We start from the raw sequence: 20092 nt of genomic DNA, 5'->3' as shown, positions 1-20092 counted from the left end.
CCGTTAGTTTTGGTTCTAAAATTGTGGAAGATACTGAAAAATATCTATGGACTTTCAAGTTCCACAGTATCATAAATAAATTGCAAAATAATTCTTATTACCCTTTCATGAAATTTTATATAATTAGGATTATATTTGAAAAGTATTGCATATTAATCACTCAGTCAATTGTAAAAATATGAGGGAATGGTTTTCCAGGATTATGGTATATCTTCTTCAGTTATCACATGGAAAATTGTTATCCTGCATCACAGTTAACAGGAATTCTAAAGTGGAGGATGGACAGGAAGAAAGCCTTCTTTGCTGTTGTCCCCACCCTTTGGAACATTCTTCTACCCTTTGTCTTTCATAAAATGATTTGTCTTTCATAAATGGGGGAACATCACAGTGAAGGTGGTTGATTTGACTAACAATAGATCCCCCTCCCCACCCCCATCTTGCCCCCCTCCCCATCTTTCATTGGATTGTAATGTTTGGCTTGTTTTAACTTATTTATGGTGTGTGTGTGTGTGTGTGTGTGTGTGTTTGTGTGTGTGTGTTTTGTATAGTCTTTGACAAAACTTCAACAGCCTTCCATAGCCTCTAATGCCTTCTCCATACTAGATGCTGACACAGGACTTGGTACATTTCCCATCCTTCAAAGCCAAGAATGCAGTGTCTTCACTTCTAGCTGCATCCAGAGAAGCCCAACTGTAGTTCCAGTCCTCTGATTAATACATTGCCAGGATCATTCATGGAACACAAAGCAGGAGATAAAGTTCATCACTTCATCAAAACCCTCAATATTGTCCTTATTCAGCCTTCACATTTAAGGCTGCAACATCCGTCTTGCCAGCCAATAGCCAGAGCTGTGGGGGAGGCCAGGAATGGCAGCCTTTCTCATTCACAGATTTCTGCAATGGATGCATTGCTTCTTGCTGTCCAAGACTTTTTAGGATCATGATTAATTCAGAGACAGATGACCATCAGGATAAATGCATTCTTCTTCTTCCTCTCCCCCTTCCCCCCACCATCCTCCAATAAATGATGTTACTTGTTGAAGTTTCTTTGGAAATAGCCGGAGGCGAATTTTTCATAGGGAAATGCACCCCAACTCCGGCCGAACAATGAACCTCCCTCACTCTAACACTGCGGGAACCGGTGAGATGTGGTGGAAGGAATCCGCTTCGCACGGGGCTCTTTCCTACCCAGCCCCCGCGTTCCCTCCCTTCCTCTCTCCTATTGATCCCGGAGGATGGGAAGGCGGCATCCCAACCAGCGATCGATCCGGCGTGGCAGCGCCAACCCCCGGTGTCCTTCGCCAAGTTTGCCAGTCCTTCGACCCGAGGACTAACTCGGGCACAGGGAGACGCGCCACGCTTCTGCGCCAATCGGACGCCGGGACCGGGCCAGCATTATGGCGGGATAGGGCTGCTGCCGGGTCTCCACCCATCGCGGTGTGATGCGACGCTCCGGCCAGCCAACCCGAGCCGAGCGTCCCCGCCTTAAGGCATTAGTTGATCCTGCCACCCAGAGGTAGCCGGTAAAGGAGCAACTCGCCGCGGTATTGCGCCAGCCGAGTCCGAGAGCGCTGCCCAGATCACTCGATCGCTCGCTCATTCACTCGCTTCCCCCTCCGGCCGCTGTCCAGTCGCCTTTTCGCGGGAGAGGAGCACCTGTCGCGGGCAGAATGGAAGATGCGAAAGAGAGCCGCTCAGGTTTCCTGCCGCCTTTTAAGCACTTCGCCACGCAGGCGATCCACGTGGGGCAAGAACCCGAACAATGGAGCTCGCTGGCCGTGGTGCCCCCCATTTCTCTCGCGACCACCTTCAAGCAGCGGGCGCCCGGGCAGCACAGCGTGAGTGAGGATGGAGGGTGTGTGTGGGGGGGAACCTGGCCGGCGATGCCCAGGGGTGGGGGAGGGAGGGAGATGGGCCGTTTTCTCTCCCTTTTAGCCGACTGTGGTTAAACCCGCGGAGACTTGCAACATCTCGAAAGCCAGCCAAGGCACCTTCCGTGGATTACAAATGGTGAGGTTTTTTTTTTTCTTTTTTCCGGCCAACGCATCACTAAAGCACACTCCTGCCTCAAGCGCCTGCATCTGTTCCTCTAAGGGGAATTGCACAATATGTGCTCTCAGAGTAGCTGCCGTCCGAATCTCTTCTCAAGCCTCTGGTATTAGTTTTCTAAAGCTATATTTTCGGTCCCTGTTCCTGCGATCTTCCTCAGAAGGCTCCAGTGTTGTTGTTTTTATTTAAAAAAAAAAGAGGCAAGGAGGAACATATGTTTGAGCCTCTTATATTCTGGCTCATTAAAATACAGAGTCACGGTTGTCCATTCTAAAAAATCACAGAGCAACTAAGGATAGGAGGGGAAAGAAAGATGATTGGGTGTGTGTGCAAAATGTTAATGATAGTAGCTGGTCTACTCATTTTTGTCAAGTCACTGGGCAGTCTAAAGGCCAAAATAGGGGATTGTTTGTGTGTGTGTGTGTGTGAGAGGGGGGGGGGGGCGAGGAGAGAAAGAAAGAGAAAGAGAGTGGGGGAGGAGAGGAAGTGCAATAGCCCTATTATATTATTCTGCTTTCAGTTAGTCCTTTTGGTCTTCTTGATAAAAATGAGCAATCTGTTTTCTTCTCCAATCCTGGAGCCACACTGTAAAACAACAATATTTCCAGAGTTCAGGACATAAATACCATTAATTAATTCTAACACAGAATCTGATTCTGTGTTAGAAAAGCACCCTAACAACAGGAATAGTTCTTAGTGGGACTTACGCAGAATACTGGATGGAATGCAGTAGGCGTCTGCTAGTGATGCTATAATTTTTGTTTTCTATGGCCTCTTCTAGTTCTATAATTCTCTAGGAATAAAATACATGACATTTGACATGTTCACATTTAAAGAAAAGACTAAATTGAGATCCAGTATGGAAACCAGGGAGAAAGAGGTAAATTTTGCCAAACAACAAAGAAAGAGGATGTGTCTCAACTGCATATGTGGGATTTGTTTCAAAATAAAATCCCTTAGGTGTGGTCTGTAGGTTGTTTTTTTTGGGGGGGGAATTGACACTGCTTGTCCATATGGCAATTTTTTCAGACTTTTGCAATGTAGGGCATGCCCTATTATTCTCCCAACTCCTGCATGTTTAAAAAAAAAATTCCAGTAGAGAAATAAGTTAGACTTTCAAGGCACGAAAAGTTGGACTTTCAGCTGCCTTTTATTGGGGTTAAAATCCCAAAGCCTACTTGAATTTGCAGCTGGTATATTTGTGCAGCTAAGCCTGGCCTGCTAACTGCATTCATTTTTGGAGATCTTAGAACTGGACACTGTAACACATGCTTGAATTATATCCCATTTCAAATCCTGCTCTGCTTTTCAAATGCATTCAGCTGAACCCAACTATTGCAGACTACTGGCCTCTGGCCAAGCCCAATTATAGGAGCATGTAACTCTTATGTAACAACTATCCATTTCTGTGGAGAGTTTAAAGGAGTTACTATGACCTTTAAGATCTAGTTTGGGAACCAGCTCTTCAAGAAGCCACATTTGTATCTGCTGGGATTTAAGTTTCTCTTGTGAAGATCTTATGTGTCTCATATCGATCAGCGATATACAGTATTTGATGAAACCATTGGGGGGAGGGGACTCAGATCTTGCTGGTGGTATCCAGACTTATTGTTTGTTTGCTTGGTAGAAATACAAAATTTTCAAAATACAATCTAAATTTTCTTTAGATTGACATTGATGTTCAAGATGGCTTGTTTTAAACATTTTAAATGATAGTTTTTTTCAAAAAAGTTCATTCCTAGTTCCATGTTATAAAAAAGCATAGTGAACCGTCCAACTCATTATATAAATGATATTCGAATTTGTACAGTTAAAGTATTTAATTGGCGTTGAAATTCTGGAATCTGAACATAGTTCTGAGTAATTTGAAGGAAATGCTCACTTTAACTCAGAAAACACTTAAGGGCAGGACAAAACAAACTCACCTTGCAACTCTCAACTCTCTATTCACTAAAACCTGAACATTACATAAATAATTAGGACCTATCCAAAATACTGTTTTAGTTAATCATATGGCCAAAATATCATGTTAGGTAAAATTGGCATGGCAATTACTTTAAAGCTTTTACATGCCCAAACTTTTTTCCTTGGTTTTACTTCAGCAATTTAAGATATGTCCAAGAAGACATTTAATACATAACTAGTTAATCTATGAATGTTTATCCAGGAAAGTGCTGTTAAAGCTAAAACTAAAGAACAGTATAAAATAAACTTTCCTTGACATTTCTGCATTTTTATGTACAGTACAGTAATACCTTATTACCTTAATTTTTTTCTGCCTCCTGGCTAATTTGTAACATATTTTATTATTACCGTTGTGCAGAAGATATATTGAAGCTTGTGAACAAACAATTCTGATGCAAGAATGATTGTAGAGATAATTTATATAATAAATTATATTTATTGAAGCTATAATGCAGGAAACAACATAAAAATAGATACAAAGATAAACAATGCTGGGTTTTTGTTTTGTTTTACATCTGTAACCAATTAAGCGAATTGGCTACAGAATTACAAAAATGCAAGAAGTTAATTTTACTTAACATTATCTTGCAAAGTACAGTAGACTAATATGCATGAAGTTTATGAGAAGTTTATTGTTTTTGTTTTTAAAATAGAGGACAGGAGGAAAAGCATTTGTGTATTTATGAGACCCTTTTAGCTTATTTATTTATTTACTAAACTTATATGGCTGCTTATCTCATACAATGACTCTAGATGGCTCATAACAATCCATAAAACATGTTCAAAACTAAGATCCTCTTCTTGTATGATATGTGAACCATTGTGGCTTAGTCAATAAGCTCTGTAAAAACAAGCAATGGCTTAGCACAGGGGTGTCAGACTCAAGGCCCACAACCGGATCCGGCCCATAAGATACTTAGATCTGGTCTGCGAGACCGCCCTGGAAACAGCAAAGGACCAGCCCGCGGTGCCTCTGCCAGCGGAAACAGAGATTGGGAGGGCCACAGCTCCATTTTTGCTGGCAGAGGGCTCAGGCTACCACAGGGGCCTCCGATATGAGTGACATTGAACTGGCCACGTCCACCCGACCTCCCCCAAGGTCAAAAACAACCCTGATGCAGCCCTTAATGAAATTGAGTTTGACACCTCTGGCTTAGCATGATTCAGGAACCCAAGTAAGGGTAGTGTATTCTTGACATGTGAGTAATCTAACATTGAATCCTTAAAGAAGGCTGCTCACCCATCAGTCTCTAACTCAGATCATTTGTGGATTCATTTGTACAAAAATATTTTTATTTCTCAAAACTTAATTCACATACATGATTGGTCTCTTAAGTATATCGGTGGATGGAAAGTTCAGTAAACTTTTATAAATTTCACACAAATTGCACCAATGTTTGGTAGAGAAGTTTGACATTCTGTGTCCTCTTTTTCTTAGGGCTTTGAATATAGCCGCTGTGGAAATCCTACCCGTGACTGCTTGGAAAAGTCTGTGGCAGCACTAGATGGTGGCAAATACTGTGAGTTATCAATATTTCTAAAATGAATATGAATGATTATGTTCTCGAATGAAGACTAGCTTCCTAGGAAATTAACCTATTTAAATTTGAAACTTAGTTATAATCGGTTCTGACAATATGCAGGAGCATCATTTTGTTAAACCATATCTTGTTAAACCATATCTTGTTCTGAGATATTGATATCTGTATTAATCCATGTCTCTGGACTTAATATAATGGCTACAATGTTTGGTTGTACTTAAATGTCTTGAGTCAATTTATGGGAGAAAGCTTCTACATTCTTATCCAACAAACAGGTATTCAGAGACACAGGTGATAGTACGTATTTGCTGTAATGTTTAAATATATTGAAAAAAACCTTTTTATTAATTAATCAAATTTCATATGTTTCTCTTTTTACTTCAGGTTTAGCATATGCTTCTGGATTAGCAGCAACTTTGAACATTGCTCACTTACTGAAGGCAGGAGATACTGTTATTTGTACAGACGATGTCTATGGCGGTAAGAAGTATAGCAGCAGCATGTGTTTTAAGCATTTTTGGATGATAACTCTTCGGTTGGTGCACCAAAGTGATTTAAACACATTTAAATGCACATCTGATATAATGGTGACTGCATTATGAAGAACAGCTTCATGATAAACAGCAACACTACTTCCAATATCAGCAGTGGATATGTTTTTATCATTTCACATGCAATATAGTTTAGACCAGAGGTCCCCAACCTTTAGGCCACTGGCCCGTGGCCCATTCAGAATTGGGTTGCACCAGTGGTGACTGAGCACACATGAATGCGCAGTTTCATGCGTGTGAGTGGCAGGCCCTGGTGCATGCAGCCCCACTCACGCAAGCAGCAGGCATGTGCAGCCCCACTCATGTGAGCGGCATGCATCCGCCACTCACACAAATGAAGCTGTGTGCAACCCTAATGCTCACACAAAACCACCATCCCTTTTTCTCCCCCACCTTGCCAGGCTGTCAACCTGGAAAGGTTGGGGAAAGCTGTTTTAGACAGAGGGATTTGCTCAGTCAATTGTAGATATCAACAGATGGTCTTGCAGTTTGCCCCTTAGTTTCACCAAATTCATGAATGGCACTATTTATCCTTTTTATGTTGCTTATATGCCTTATAAGCTATAGTAGAACCTAACCTAACTTAAATTATACTGGGAATTTACACTAAGAAGTCATGTATTTAATTTACTTTCTTATCTAATCTTTCTCTAGACTGGAAAACTATGGTTTGTGCTTGTCTCCCAACTAAGAGGGGAGCTGGTTTGGATGACAGGTAGAAACCATTCTTTGCTGGTTTGGTTGAATTACCAGGAAAAAAAAACTCTGTTTCTGAATAAAGGATGGGAAAAGCCCATGAATCCAGAGTATATGTAACAATAAGCATGTTTGGCATTGCTGCTTGAAAGCATTTGAAAAAATTGCTTTTGTTATGTGTACATTTGGGGGTGGGAGAATTACTGAAAGCATTTATGTCAATATATTTACATGCTATTGAATCTAATAATGCTGATCTGCAACCTTTCTTTCAACTAACCTAGGTGTGAGAAATCTACTTTTAAGATTGGAATTATGGCCCTACATATTCTTCCGGTTCTCCCGAACCAGTAGTAAAAAAATGCTACCAGTTTGGGTGAACTGGTAGTTCCATCGATCAGCTGTGTGACAAACAGCTGTGCTGTGTGATTTATCCTGCTTCCTAGCGAATCTAAATTGCGTGGCACAGCGCCCCCCGCTCCTTGCTGTTCTCCTTTTTCAGCGCTGTGTGGTAGCACCTGCGCGCAAAATGCGTGTTTGGCGTGCATGTGCTGAAGCAAACTGGTAGCAGACTTCAGAGCATTTCATCTCTGGTTTAGTGTCAAATGACAAAAGAAGGGAAGAGATATGGAGCAGTGATGTATTCCCAGAGTTTGGGAGAGAGTGGTCAGGCCCAGCAGCCTGGCACATGAGAGAGTCATTGGGGTTCTGAGTGTTACAAATGCAGAGCACTTTGGCTGCTCAGTGCTGTTCCAAAAGGTTGCTCTTCTATGTCCCATGACAAGTTTAAAGACTGGAGCATTCCTAGCAATCAACACCCTTACTTGCCCTACATTTTATAAATGATCAAACTCAATTTGTCTACAATTTTTCCCCTCTGGAAATCAGAACAATTTCTACACAATTTTTAACATAGTGCGGGCAATGCATTAAACTAGACAAGGAGGGAATTCGGACATAAAATGGCAGAAATACAGTTTTATTCTGAAGCTTTGCTCTTGAAAGAAAAATATCTTGTACTTCATAGGCAGGAATTACAGACCTACTTTTGCATTGGCTGAAGATGCAGGTCACTTCTTTTTAATGGGGATCTCTGAACTGCTGACCTTTCTGCTACTTATGTGTAGAATTTCTAGGACAGCAGCCAAGATGACTTTAGTCATAAACAAAATAGGGTATCCACTTACTTCAAAGGATTAGCCAGGTAATGTATGCCCCACGACAGAGCGTCTCACATAGCAATAGGAGAAGGAAAACATGTTTCCTCAAAAGCAAGTAATATGTTGGATCAATGCCCCCATTTAAACTTTGCTTCCTTTTTTAAAAAAAATCAGATAAAGATACTAATAATCTGTTTTTTAAAGTACTGAAAAATATATACAATGAAACAGCAAACTATAAATCCACATCAGAATTGTGTTTTTTTTCTCCCTTTCTGGAACTCAATGTAATAAGGCATTTTCAACACACATTGTGTGTAATGAAGGGGATTGGGATTTTTTTTTAAAGGGAGAATCCATCAGGAAGAGTTCGTCTCCTTCTTAATATACTATTAAAAATGACCAAAGTTTCTTTAATGGTTTATTTTCAGTATACATAAGTAGTAGTTTTTTCAGTTAACCTTATTGGGAGGGTAAAAATATATGGGTCAACTCATATACTGTACACTTTCTAGAGTGCATTGGGATCTTTTTCCCAGAAAGCATAAATAGGCTTCTAGCTTTGAAAATATTTTTTCTGGGTATGCTTGCTGATACCATGGCGTGCAGACTGGAGCATTTGATACTCTGTATTGGAACACAGTCAAATTGATGAAAGGTTCCCAGCAACTGTAAAGTTGTTTACAAAAGTTTCAGTAGTCCAAGTACCGTATTTTTCAGATTATAAAATGCACCTAACTATAAGACACATCTAAATTTAGAAGAGGAAAAGAACAAAAAAAAGGTTTTTTTGCCTCTGGGCACCGCATTTTTAGTTCTTTTTAAGGCTTTTTCCGGCCCATTTTTGAGTTTTTTTGAGGCCATTTTCAAGGCTTTTTTCGAGCTATTTTTGAGGCTTTTTAAAGGCCATTTTTTCAAAATATGGCCCAAGAAAGCCTCAAAAGCACTCCGAAAAAGTCTCAAAAATGCCCCCCCTCCAAGCCTCAAAAATGGGCCCCAAAGCCTCAAAAACAGGCTGAAAAAGGCCTGGAAATGGGGTGTGCAGAGGCCAAAAAATGGATGGTGGATGGCGGGACTTTGGCAATATTCGGTCTATAAGATGCACAGACATTTTCACCCCCTTCTGGGTGACAAAAAGGTGCATCTTATAGTCCAAAATATGGTACTTTTTTCTACACACACACACACACACACACCAGTGGTGGGATTCAAATAATTTAACAACCGGTTCTCTGCCCTGATGACCAGCTGGGTAGGTGGGGATCAATGGTCATGTGACTGGGTGGGCGTGGCCAACTCAGCATCACTCAGGTCGATGGGTGCTTCACCTTAGTTACAATGTAACAAGGGGTTAACTGGAGAGGCAGTTTCTGTAAGCAGGGTAATAAAGATTAGGCTAGAAACAACACCAGAATGTTTCCTTCCTGCCTTCCTTACAGGATTAGCCCTGTAAAGTGGGAAAAAACAGAATAAGATTTCTTCCAACAGCCAGATCTCCGAACTGCTTAGAAAGTTAAGAACTGGTTCTCCCGAATAGGTGCGAACTGGCTGAATCCCACCACTGACGCGCGCGCGCACACACACACACACACGGAGGGGGAGGGAGGGAGGGAGAGAGAGAAAAATATGCAGATTATGATCTTAACTTTAGGACCCCAAAAGTTTTCTGTTAGGACTATGGCCAAACATTTTAATTCCCTTTTGTGTTTTGGGTGTCTTAAGTCTTCCAGGTACTCATGATGTTTGCTTCTTCTCTTAAAATAGTTGAGCTTGCCTTTTGAAAAAGGGCATTTTTAGAGTGCAGCCCTCTATATGTGGAAGACAACGCTTGGTTCATTCTTTCATCCTATGGAAATTGACTATCTCTATTCTGCATATTGTATAATATTGCCAATATTTTGGATGCTAAGAAACATGGTGGTTACAGAAGAAACACATAACCCTTCTAAGGGAAGGTTCAAAATGTAGTCTGGCATTGGCTTCACCAACCTTCCAGGATCTCAGGAAAGCTTTCCTAGCATCTTTTCCTGAATTCTTGTTAAATGGAGATGCCAGAAGTTGAATCCACGATCTTTTACAGGTGATATTCTACTAACTCAGTATTTTTCCCTCTGGCACAACGTTTCTTCTGTGTTGCAATCTGCAGAGTTCCTGCACCGAGCAACAGGATAGCTCTTGAAACTTTTTTAAAAGAAGGCAGAGTAGAAATATGTTAATAAGTTGTTGTTGTTGTTGTTGTTGTTGTTATTATTATTATTATTATTATTATTATTATTATTATTATTATTAAAATGGGCAGCCATTGCAGATAAAATCATCAACACTGTTTAACATGAGTACTATATGAATTGCTGATAGTACTGAAGACGACATCCTTTCCAAAAGAGTGAAATATATATAGAGTTTAGTGGCACATTCGCCTAATGACATTAATGAAAACAAGTCTTTTCTTTCCCTCTTAGGTACAAATAGATATTTTCGAAGAATTGCAACAAATATGGGTCTAAAGGCTGTTTTTGTTGACTGCACCAAACTGGAATGCCTTGAGGCTGCAATTACACCAGAGACCAAGGTAATAAAATAACATTCCCAGCATAACTGTATGGCAGACTAGAATTTCCTGCAATATATACAACATTGGGTTGTGTTGCCTTTTTTGCTAAACACGAAAGACATCTATATAACATAACTCTGATCTCATGCATATGATTCATCCTGCCTCCAGCCATCAACTTGGACAGGGTGAATTTATTTAGGGACAGAATGTTCAGGAAGGACAATTTCCTACAGATATATGTGTACCAGGAATGGCTATAGCTCATGGATGTGGAACAGATGTTATTCTTCCAATTCTCAGAGCAGCTCCAAAGATTTTGTATTATGCATGAATAGGGCTTATGTTTGATCAGGGCAAAAATGTTGGGAGAGATTAAGATGATATAACTGAATTATACAGGTAGCCTTCAACTTACCGCAGTTCATTTAGTGACTAATGAAGTTAAAACAACACTGAAAAGCATGACTTATGACCATTTTTCACACTTACGACCATTGCAGCATCTCCATGGTCACGTGATCAAAGGTTGGATGCTTGGCACCTGGTTCATATCTATGATAGTTGTAGTGTCCGGGGATCATGTGATCACCTTTTGCAAAGTAAATTTAACAATTAACATCTTTGCCAATATTGTTGGGTACAGTACAAGCTGGAGAACATTTATTTGTCAAGCTAGAAGACTCTTAGCTTGTTCTCCTGTGCACTGCTTGGAGAATCCAAGCATGGGTTAACTTTGTCCATTAGCCTAGAGACTGAGTTACGTAATTGTTGACCACGCCTCCCCTGACCCGGATGGTTCAGTTTTTTAACTCAGTCCAGCCTTAAAGAGACACAATTTTTTTTTCTCCTCTAGGTTAATGGAAAAATCAACTCATTTTCTTGATTCCTTGCAGTCTTTTTACTTAAATGAGGTTTGTAATGCTTGTGTGGACTGGAAGAGGATCGCACTTCCTAGCGACTCTAGTGGTTGCAAGAAGGACGCCGTTGGCTCGTACGTGCCGAACTGTCCATATTTGGAGTCAGGCGAGAGTCGGTGTGCCGATCTCTGCCTTGATCTGGAGCCGCAGTCAGAGTCGGTTCACTGCTCTCGTGTTGGCGTGGGGCCCGGCACCCACTGTCCTGTCCCGGAGCTCTGTCTTTGTGCGCTGAGCGGCAATGGGATTCCTCTATCGGCAGGCGCGGACTTGAGCCCTTCCCAGGAAATGCATTGTTGCGGCGCTCGAGAACTTGTCGAGCACCGGAGAGCTTAAATCGCACTGTTGGGGCTGAGCATTCCGTCTCCATCCTCCCCTACTTGGGCGAGTAAGACAGCGACCATTTTGTGGGTGGATTTGAATTTCACGCCGAATTGAGCCCTAGCGCCGACCAATCCAGCAGTTGGATTTTCGCGCTGAAACAAGAGGCGACATGGGTGGAGCTTGCCTTTGCCCTGCTAGTCGGAGTGAGTCAGTGTGCTACAGAGGTTGGTTCGCCGCCAGCATTTAGCGCCATCTGCTCACAAATCTGAGGTTTGCCCTGGTTTTCAACATGCTTGAGCCATTTAAATCACTCTGGTCTGCCCTCTCAGTGATTATTAGATCATTATCATGGCTGATCAGGTAACATCAGGAGGCAGCGAGGGATCTACCGGTTCCCTCCTGCTTGAGGTAGCTGGGCCTAGCGCCAGGCTGGGGAGAACCACCACCAGGGCCTCTAAACAAAGGTCCTGCGGGACGTCTATGACCGCTGATAGCATGGTAAGATGCAAGGAGAAGGCCAAGGCTTCGGCCTTAGCTTCCGGGCCTGCCACCAGATCACCTCCTATATTGGTGGCCGAGCGCCAATCGCCTATTCCTTCAGTTTCCCCAGTGGGAATTCAGGGCTGGTCTCCCAATCTGCCAGACAGCCCCACGCTCAGGGCCCACAGCCACATTCACGCCCACTGCAGCAGGCCTGAGACTCAGGGATGGGCCCGAGTATGATCTGCCCCCAGAGCTACATGATTTGATCTCTGCAACCATATCCCAAAGGGTGGATGAGGAATTGCAGCGCAGGGTTCAGCGCCCCCTTTCTATTAATGTGGACAGGGATCCGTCCATTTCACAAGCTGATCCTCCTTTGCGTCTGCCTTCAGCGTACAGTGAAGGCTCCATTCTAGGTGAGGAGGAAGACCATGTGGCCCTAGAATTATCAGATGATGATGGCCCAGCACAAGACATGCTGGCTTTTTCCAGTTTGTTTAGGCCCGCCTTATTCAAGTCCCTTTTATATAGGGCCAAAGCAACTATCAACATGGGTGGTGCTACCACTCAAGCTAGCAGGGCTATGGGACTCGATTCCACTGACCGCTATTTTGCTGAGCAAGTGCAGGAATAAGATGCCATCCCCACTCCCAAGCTATTTCTGGATATTATTCAGAAACAGTGGGCCCAACCAATGGCCGTACTCCCCCCAGTAACGGGGACAGGAAGCTTTACGCTTCCACACCAGAACTGGAAAACCACTTCAGTTCCCGACTGTGGACCCCCCACTAGCAGCACTGGCCTCCCCGGCTTTGATTCCCTCTGAGATTTCGGAGGGTCTTAAGACCAAGGACAGGAAGGCCGAACTGGTTCTCCACAAGACGCATCAGGCAGCGACCTGGACGTTATAAGCGGCCACAGCAGCATCTTTTCTTAACAGAACTTCACTGGTTTGGTTACAGCAGCTGCAGGCTAGGCTCCCTCCAGAGGACCTGCGCCTCCATCAGGACGTAAACAAGTTGGTGGCATCCCTGGAGTTCTCTTTGGATGCCACGCCTAATGCGGCCAAGTTCGCCTCTCATGCGGTGGTTTCTAAAGTGGCATCCCGTAGGCTCCTCTGGCTTTGCCACTGGCAAGCTGATCTGCGTTCCAAGTGGTATTTGACCTCTACCCCTTTCAAAGGAGGCCCTCTGTTTGGAGCAGCATTAGATCCTATTTTGATCAAAAATAGGGACAAGTGCAGTGACAGGAGGCACCAACCATATCACAGAAGGCAGCCCTTTCAGGCTGGGGACTCTGGGTACACCAAGGCCCCCTATGTTGCCCCCTATGCCAGGCCATTCCAACAGACTCAGGACAGAGGCCTGGATTGCTCCGGGTCTAGAGACAGAGGTTGCCAGCAGGGTCAACAACAGCAGGCCCGGTGGCCATTTCGTGGGAGCGGCAACCGATCCTTCCGCAGGTACAGGTGACTCACACAGGGTGGGGCCTATTGGAGGGCAACTCACCTTGTTCGCCTCTCGATGGGCAAAAACCACCTCGGACATGTGGGGTCTTCAGACGGTGAGGCTGGGCCTCACTCTGGAGTTCTTCGCCATTCCCCCAAGACACTTCATCAGGTGCCCTGTGCCAAGATGTCAGGTAAAGAGGCACCTGATGGAGGCGGAAATCAAACATCTGATGTCCATACGCGCTATAGAAAGGGTGCCTCAGGGACAGGAAGGACAAGGATTTTATTCTATTCTCTTCCTGGTTCCCAAAAGCTCGGGCGGATGGCGGGCCATTCTAGATTTGAAACGGCTCAATCTCTACTTGAAATACCAGAGGTTCAAATTGCAGTTGCTCAAGAGCATTCTTGCATGCATCAGACAGGGTGATCTACTGACCTCTGTAGACATCAAGGAGGCATACCTCCACGTACCAATAAACCCGTCTCATCGGCGGTTGTTGCGGTTCCAGTTCGCTAGGTGCCATTTTTAATACCGTGCCCTTCCATTCGGCCTTTCATTGGCCCCGTGGACTTTCACCAAGTTGTTGGCGGTGATAGCGGAATCCCTCCGGTCAGTTCCAGTAAGGGTCAACTGCTACCTAGATGATGTCTTGATTCTATCGTCCAGCCCAGAAATGGCGAGACAGGATCTGCAAACAATGATCAAGGCATTGCATGTTCACAGGTTTGTCTTGAATTTCCCGAAGAGCCACTTGCTCCCGACCATGTCCCTCCTCCATCTTGGGATTGTAATCGACTCAGAGCGGTGTCTGGTGTCTCTTTCTCAGGGCAGGTGCTGAAGTCTCCAGACTCTGGTGAGTCAAGTGCAATCGCAGAGCGTTCTTCCCCTTGCTGTCCTATCTCAACTGTTGGCGAAGATGATTTCTTGCATAGACATTGTTCCATGGTCCAGGTTCCATGCACACCCTTCCAATGGTTTCTACTCCCATTCCAGAGGGCTCACACCAGCCACTCACAAACCAAGGTCCGCCTTCCACCCAAGGTACAATGCTTGTTATGCTGGTGGACCTCTTCGAAGATTCTCAAGGGGTGCCTGTTCAAAGAGCCAGACCGCGTGGTGGTCATGATGGATGCAAGCTTATTCGGATGGGGAGTCCATGCCTTAGATTGGGTGACGCAGGGTCACTGGAGTGCCCAAGAGTTGTGGAACAGCATCAATTGGTTAGAACTTTGGGCGATTCGCCTGGCCCTTCACGAGTTTCAGGACCTGGTGTCAACCAACCACGTGTTGGTTCTCAGGGACAATGTGGCTTCCAAGTCGCATGTAAACCGCCAGGGTGACACCAGGTCCCGCGCCCTGATGCTGGAAGTGGAACACCTTCACCACTGGGCAGAGGCTCACCTGTTATCGCTTCAGGCGGAACACATTTCAGGGACGGCCAATGTACAGGCGGATTGGCTGAGCAGAACCACAGTAGACTGGACGGAGTGGCAGCTCCACCCAACCCTGTTCCAGGATCTGACTCAACTCTTTGGCCACCTCCAAGTGGACCTCTTTGCCCAGCCTCACTTGTCGAGGTTCTTCACCAGGTACTACACCCCGGGAGCGGAAGGCACCGACGCCCTTCGGAGCCCCTGACCAGACGGTCTTCTCTATGCCTTCCCACCTCTTCCGCTCATGCCGGTGGTCATCCAGAAGATCCTACTGGAGCAAGCGGAGGTGCTACTGGTCGCACCAATGTGGCCCAGATGCCCCTGGTATGCTGACCTGTCCATCTCTCAGTTTCCCGACCATGGAGAATACCAGATATCAGGATTCATCTTGTGCAGGGGGTTCTTATTCACCCGAACCCTCAGCTGTTACAATTAGCCACGTGGCACATGAGCGGACGATCCTAAAGCGTCAACACTTCTCTGACAAGGTCATTGCCGTGATCCAGGCTGCTCGCCGCCCATCCACAACGTGCATTTATGAAGCCACCTGGCAGACATACTGCAGGTGGTACCGATCAGTTTCCGTGGACCCTCTTAAATCCTCTGTGCCATGAATTCTAGACTTCCTGCAGTCAGGTTTGGACAAAGGACTAACGCCCAGCACCCTACGTAGGCAAATTGCACCCTTGTCGATGGTGGTGGAAGGTGCCCCGAGCCATTCCCTCGCTCACCACCCACGGGTACAGGCCTTTCTGAAAGGCGCATCTAACCTCAAACCGCCGGTAATCCACCGTTACCCTACGTGCGACTTACCCCTGGTCCTTAGAGCTCTCACGACCGAGCCATTCGAGCCCATCCATACCATCAGCCTTAGATTGTTGACCCTCAAGACCATCTTTTTAGTGGCAATCACATCCGCGAGAAAGGTCTCTGAAGTAGCAGCACTCTCTGTACGAGAAGATCTCTGTATTTTCCATCAAGACAGAGTCATATTGCGATTGGACCCCGCCTTCTTGCCAAAAGTCAACTCCGTGTTTCACAGGGCACAGGAACTCATCCTGCCTGACTTTTGTCCCAATCCATCACATCCCCGAGAATGGAAGTGGCACCATCTTGACGTTCGAAGGGTACTCCATCGCTATGTGAAGTGCATGTCATCATTCCGGAGATCAGAGGCACTCTTCACGTCCTTCCAGCTGGCATCCATGGGTCAGAAGGTGTCATCTAACACCATTGGTTGCTGGTTGAAAGCGTGCTTTGCCCTCACTTATGAATCCCAATCTTGCACGGCACCCAGGAGCATCACTCCCCACTCCACCAGGAGTGCGGCCACCATGGCAGCATGGACAACACAGGCCTCGGTGGAGGACATCTGTCGGGCGGCAACTTGGTCATCGCCCTCGCCCTTCATCTGTCATTACAAAGTGGACATGTATGCCTCGGCTGAGGCTGCCTTTGGGCGACGCCTGGAGAGGGTTGTAGCATCATTCACGGCCCATGACCAGCCTGCGTCCCGCCCTTGAGACTTATTGCTTTGGCATGTCTCATGCTTGGATTCCCCAAGCAGCGCACAGGAGAACGACTGTTGACTTACTTGAACGGTCCTTCTATGTGCGCTGCGAGGGGAATCCAAACCCGCCCGCGGTTTTGGCTGGTCCAGGCTCTGACACTGTCTCCTCTCTCACACACTCACTGTATACTCACCTACTTACCTTTTTCGTCTGCTGATTCCTTGCTTCTCCTGGAGCAGCTGAACTTTCGTACAAAACTGAACCATACCGGTCAGGGGAGGTGTGGTCAACAATTACATAACTCAATCTCTAGGCTAATGGACAAAGTTAACCCATGCTTGGATTCCCCTCGCAGCGCACATAGAAGGACCGTTCAGGTAAGTCAACGGTCGTTCCAGATGTGATTGTTGTGTATCTCATAAGAAGTAATGCAGTTTAACAATTAACATCTTTGCCAATATTGGTAGGTAAAGTACAGGCTGGGGAATCTGTCGTGCTAGAAGACTATTTATTTTTTTAGAACTCTTTGCCCAGTGATCCTCCTCTGTCTTTGGCTCACAGCTTTGAACTTACAGCATTTTGCTAAACATTTATTTCAGTGGGAAATACAAACTGACTTTGCAGATTGCATAGAACAAGATACACTTTTTGGTTAGGTAGTTTTGACTTAATTGTGGTATGGTTTGATAGGGCAGAACATATTCTGCATGCCTGCACTTACTTATGCTTACAGTGCACCTATAAAAAAAGAAGGAATTAAGAGAGAGGAATGAAGAGAAAAACAGAAAGTCCTTATCTGATCAGAAGGAATTAAGAGAGAGGAATGAAGAGAAAGACAGAAAGTCCTTATCTGATCAGTTGGCAAACAAAGATTGCAGGCTTCTTTGATTCGAAACGAACTGATCCATTTCCTCCCAAATTGTGTAAATTGCTTTACACAAGTCAAGTCTGTTTCAGGAAAATTATAGACAGAGTTGGAATATTTAAAAGTTTCTAAATATATTTCCATGGAATCACTTGGGCTGACCAATATTAAATAATAAATTTCATTGACTTTCCTATACAGCTTAGAGAAGTAGTAACAAAATAAGGGGTTTTAGGTATGAAACAAAGAATGTTCTCAGCATTATCTTGTAGTGTTTAATGTCTTACAAAATATTAATGAAAACCAACACTGTTCTTTAAAGTGGATATTTTTCAATAATGTACATTTAATATTCTTCTCTTCCCAAACTAACAGCTTGTATGGATTGAAACTCCAACAAATCCAATGCTGAAAGTTATTGACATTCAAGGATGTGCAAACATTGTTCATAAACACAAAGGAGTTATTTTAGTAGTAGACAATACTTTTATGTCTGCATATTTCCAGGTAAGTCAATTTTGATTAGTTTGTTCCAGCTGCTTTTATTAGTGTAGTACATCTCATCTAATGAATGCTTTGCATTATTTTACTTTTATGACTCTATGATTCAACTTTTTACAAAGGGGAAAATAACAATAATACAACACCCTGGTAAACATTGCAAAATGGCAGAAGTAGGATCTGAAATTGGGTACTTAAAATGTATTGATTGATAGGCTTCTAAATCTTAACTGTTCTAAACAGCCTACATAATATACAATAAAACCATCATAATAATTACACAATTAGAATGCTATCACCAGCTGCAGCTGCAAACAACTTAAGGAATGTAAACCCATAATAAGTGAGGATAATGTTCTTCTAGCCCCGAGAGTCATTTTAAACATATTTGGATGTGAAAATGACTCTTGATTGGCCTCAAAAGGATTGGCCTGTAGGCCTCAACTAATACTTTTGGGGAAGGCATGGCATGTTGCTACCAATTATGGTCACATGATTCACCTCACATGGTAGAACATATCACAAAGAGCTCATATGAAAAGTGTTGGGGGGGCAGATATTGGAGTCTCTTTCAACAGAAACATCAGGAATCCCATTAATACTAGATTCTCTTTTTCAGAATGAAGCTGTAACTCTAAATACACTTTACTGAGTCAATTTCACTAGACATGCAGTGTTGATTTTTATTTCTGAATTAAGATACAATGGCTGTGCTGAAGACCAATAAATATAGGATTGAAAGTTGAAAGTACAGATGTTCTAATTTAATGTTTTACTGGAAATCAGGAAGTGTTGTCATGACGGGTAATAACAGGACTACATAGAGTCAGCCTTTAGAAAATGAAGTGTCAAGTAGGACAATTTTAATTCCATAGAATCACAGCATTGTGACAATGCAGTGAGTCTATAATCTAACCATTCTACAGCTAAACATTCCTAATAGAGTAGGTAACGTAATAAAGAGAAATAGTTCCACTAAGACAAAGTGTTGCAGAGTGCAGAAGAGGATGAAATATATTTATTTGTTACATCAGTTAATATAGACTCCCACCTCACCATTGCAGCTCTAGGCGGTGTGCATAGGATTAAACCAGCAAAATAGAACATCAATACTCTGACATAACATTCCAATCATGGGATCAAATGCAGCCATGCTTTCCAGAAACCATATTTTGTGGTTAGAAGAGCTTCCATTGCACTTAGGCCAGAGACCAATCTGATTAGCATTGAAACAAGAGGTTGGCAATTAATCATGTCTTGCTACTTTTCAGAATGAATCTGTCTGTCTATCATCACTCTCTCTCCCTCCCTCCCTCCATCTTCCTCTTCTTCCTCTCTTCCCCATGTGATATCTTTAAACCTAGATAATATATAACAATACGCAAGAAACTGAACCTACCTTGGCAGGTTCCCTGACTTCTGTCTAAATATGAAATACAATAAAGCTATGAAGCTTATTAAGCAAAGATTAGAAGATATTGAATGTCAGTATAACTTAGCAGGAGCCCCAAGATTAGATCATCACCTCAGTGATTTAAGGGAATCAGGCCTGCATGAAATGTATTTAAGCTATCCTTTATCCATTACTGGAGGGTGTTTTCCAAACCATGGCTTAGTGCCCTCCCCTTTTACAGCCATGAATGGCAAATATAAAGGAATTCATGTAGCATTTAGGCAACACCCTTCTGCCTTTGGTGTTGAACTCCTAGAACACGTTCTGGGCGGAATTGTGTTCTCTACTAATCCACCTTTTAATGGGAAGATTGCTTGGCCTCCCTGAATCGATGCTATCTAGAAATTTTCTTAAATAACAGATGTCCTGAAATCACCTTTGTAATTGTTAAATTTTGTGCCTTAGCCATAAAGCTTTGACATATCCAGACTTGTTAATATAAGTCCACTGTATATTAAACTGTTATAATGCTATTATATTTTTGGATTGTACTTGAATTGTTTTATACTGAACATTAATAAAAATAATGATGAAAACAGAAGACCGTGAATAAATCAGAAAAATAAATGGCAGCTAAGGACCAACCAAACTCCACTCCAGAAAGGGAAACTCATAGTGACAGGCCTATCTAACCTCTAG

The 20092-nt window shown here is 43.5% G+C and overlaps 1 protein-coding gene across 1 annotated transcript in view; it reads left to right on the top strand.

Annotated features, from left to right (window-relative positions):
* Positions 1 to 1489: 1489 nt before the first annotated feature.
* CTH (cystathionine gamma-lyase) overlaps positions 1490 to 20092 on the top strand; it is a 31274-nt gene continuing 12671 nt past the window's right edge. Inside the window, exons 1-5 of the mRNA XM_032218077.1 lie at positions 1490 to 1837; positions 5452 to 5533; positions 5939 to 6034; positions 10424 to 10533; positions 17875 to 18006. Coding sequence (XP_032073968.1) covers positions 1670 to 1837; positions 5452 to 5533; positions 5939 to 6034; positions 10424 to 10533; positions 17875 to 18006 — 588 coding nt within the window. The 5' untranslated portion in view covers positions 1490 to 1669. The remainder of the gene's footprint in view (positions 1838 to 5451; positions 5534 to 5938; positions 6035 to 10423; positions 10534 to 17874; positions 18007 to 20092) is intronic.

The sequence above is a fragment of the Thamnophis elegans genome, chromosome 5, assembly GCF_009769535.1.
Source record: "Thamnophis elegans isolate rThaEle1 chromosome 5, rThaEle1.pri, whole genome shotgun sequence".
NCBI classification, from domain to species: Eukaryota; Metazoa; Chordata; class Lepidosauria; order Squamata; family Colubridae; genus Thamnophis; species Thamnophis elegans.
The sequence above is the reverse complement of the archived record's forward strand: the minus strand, read 5'-3'. Positions and strand labels throughout refer to the sequence as shown.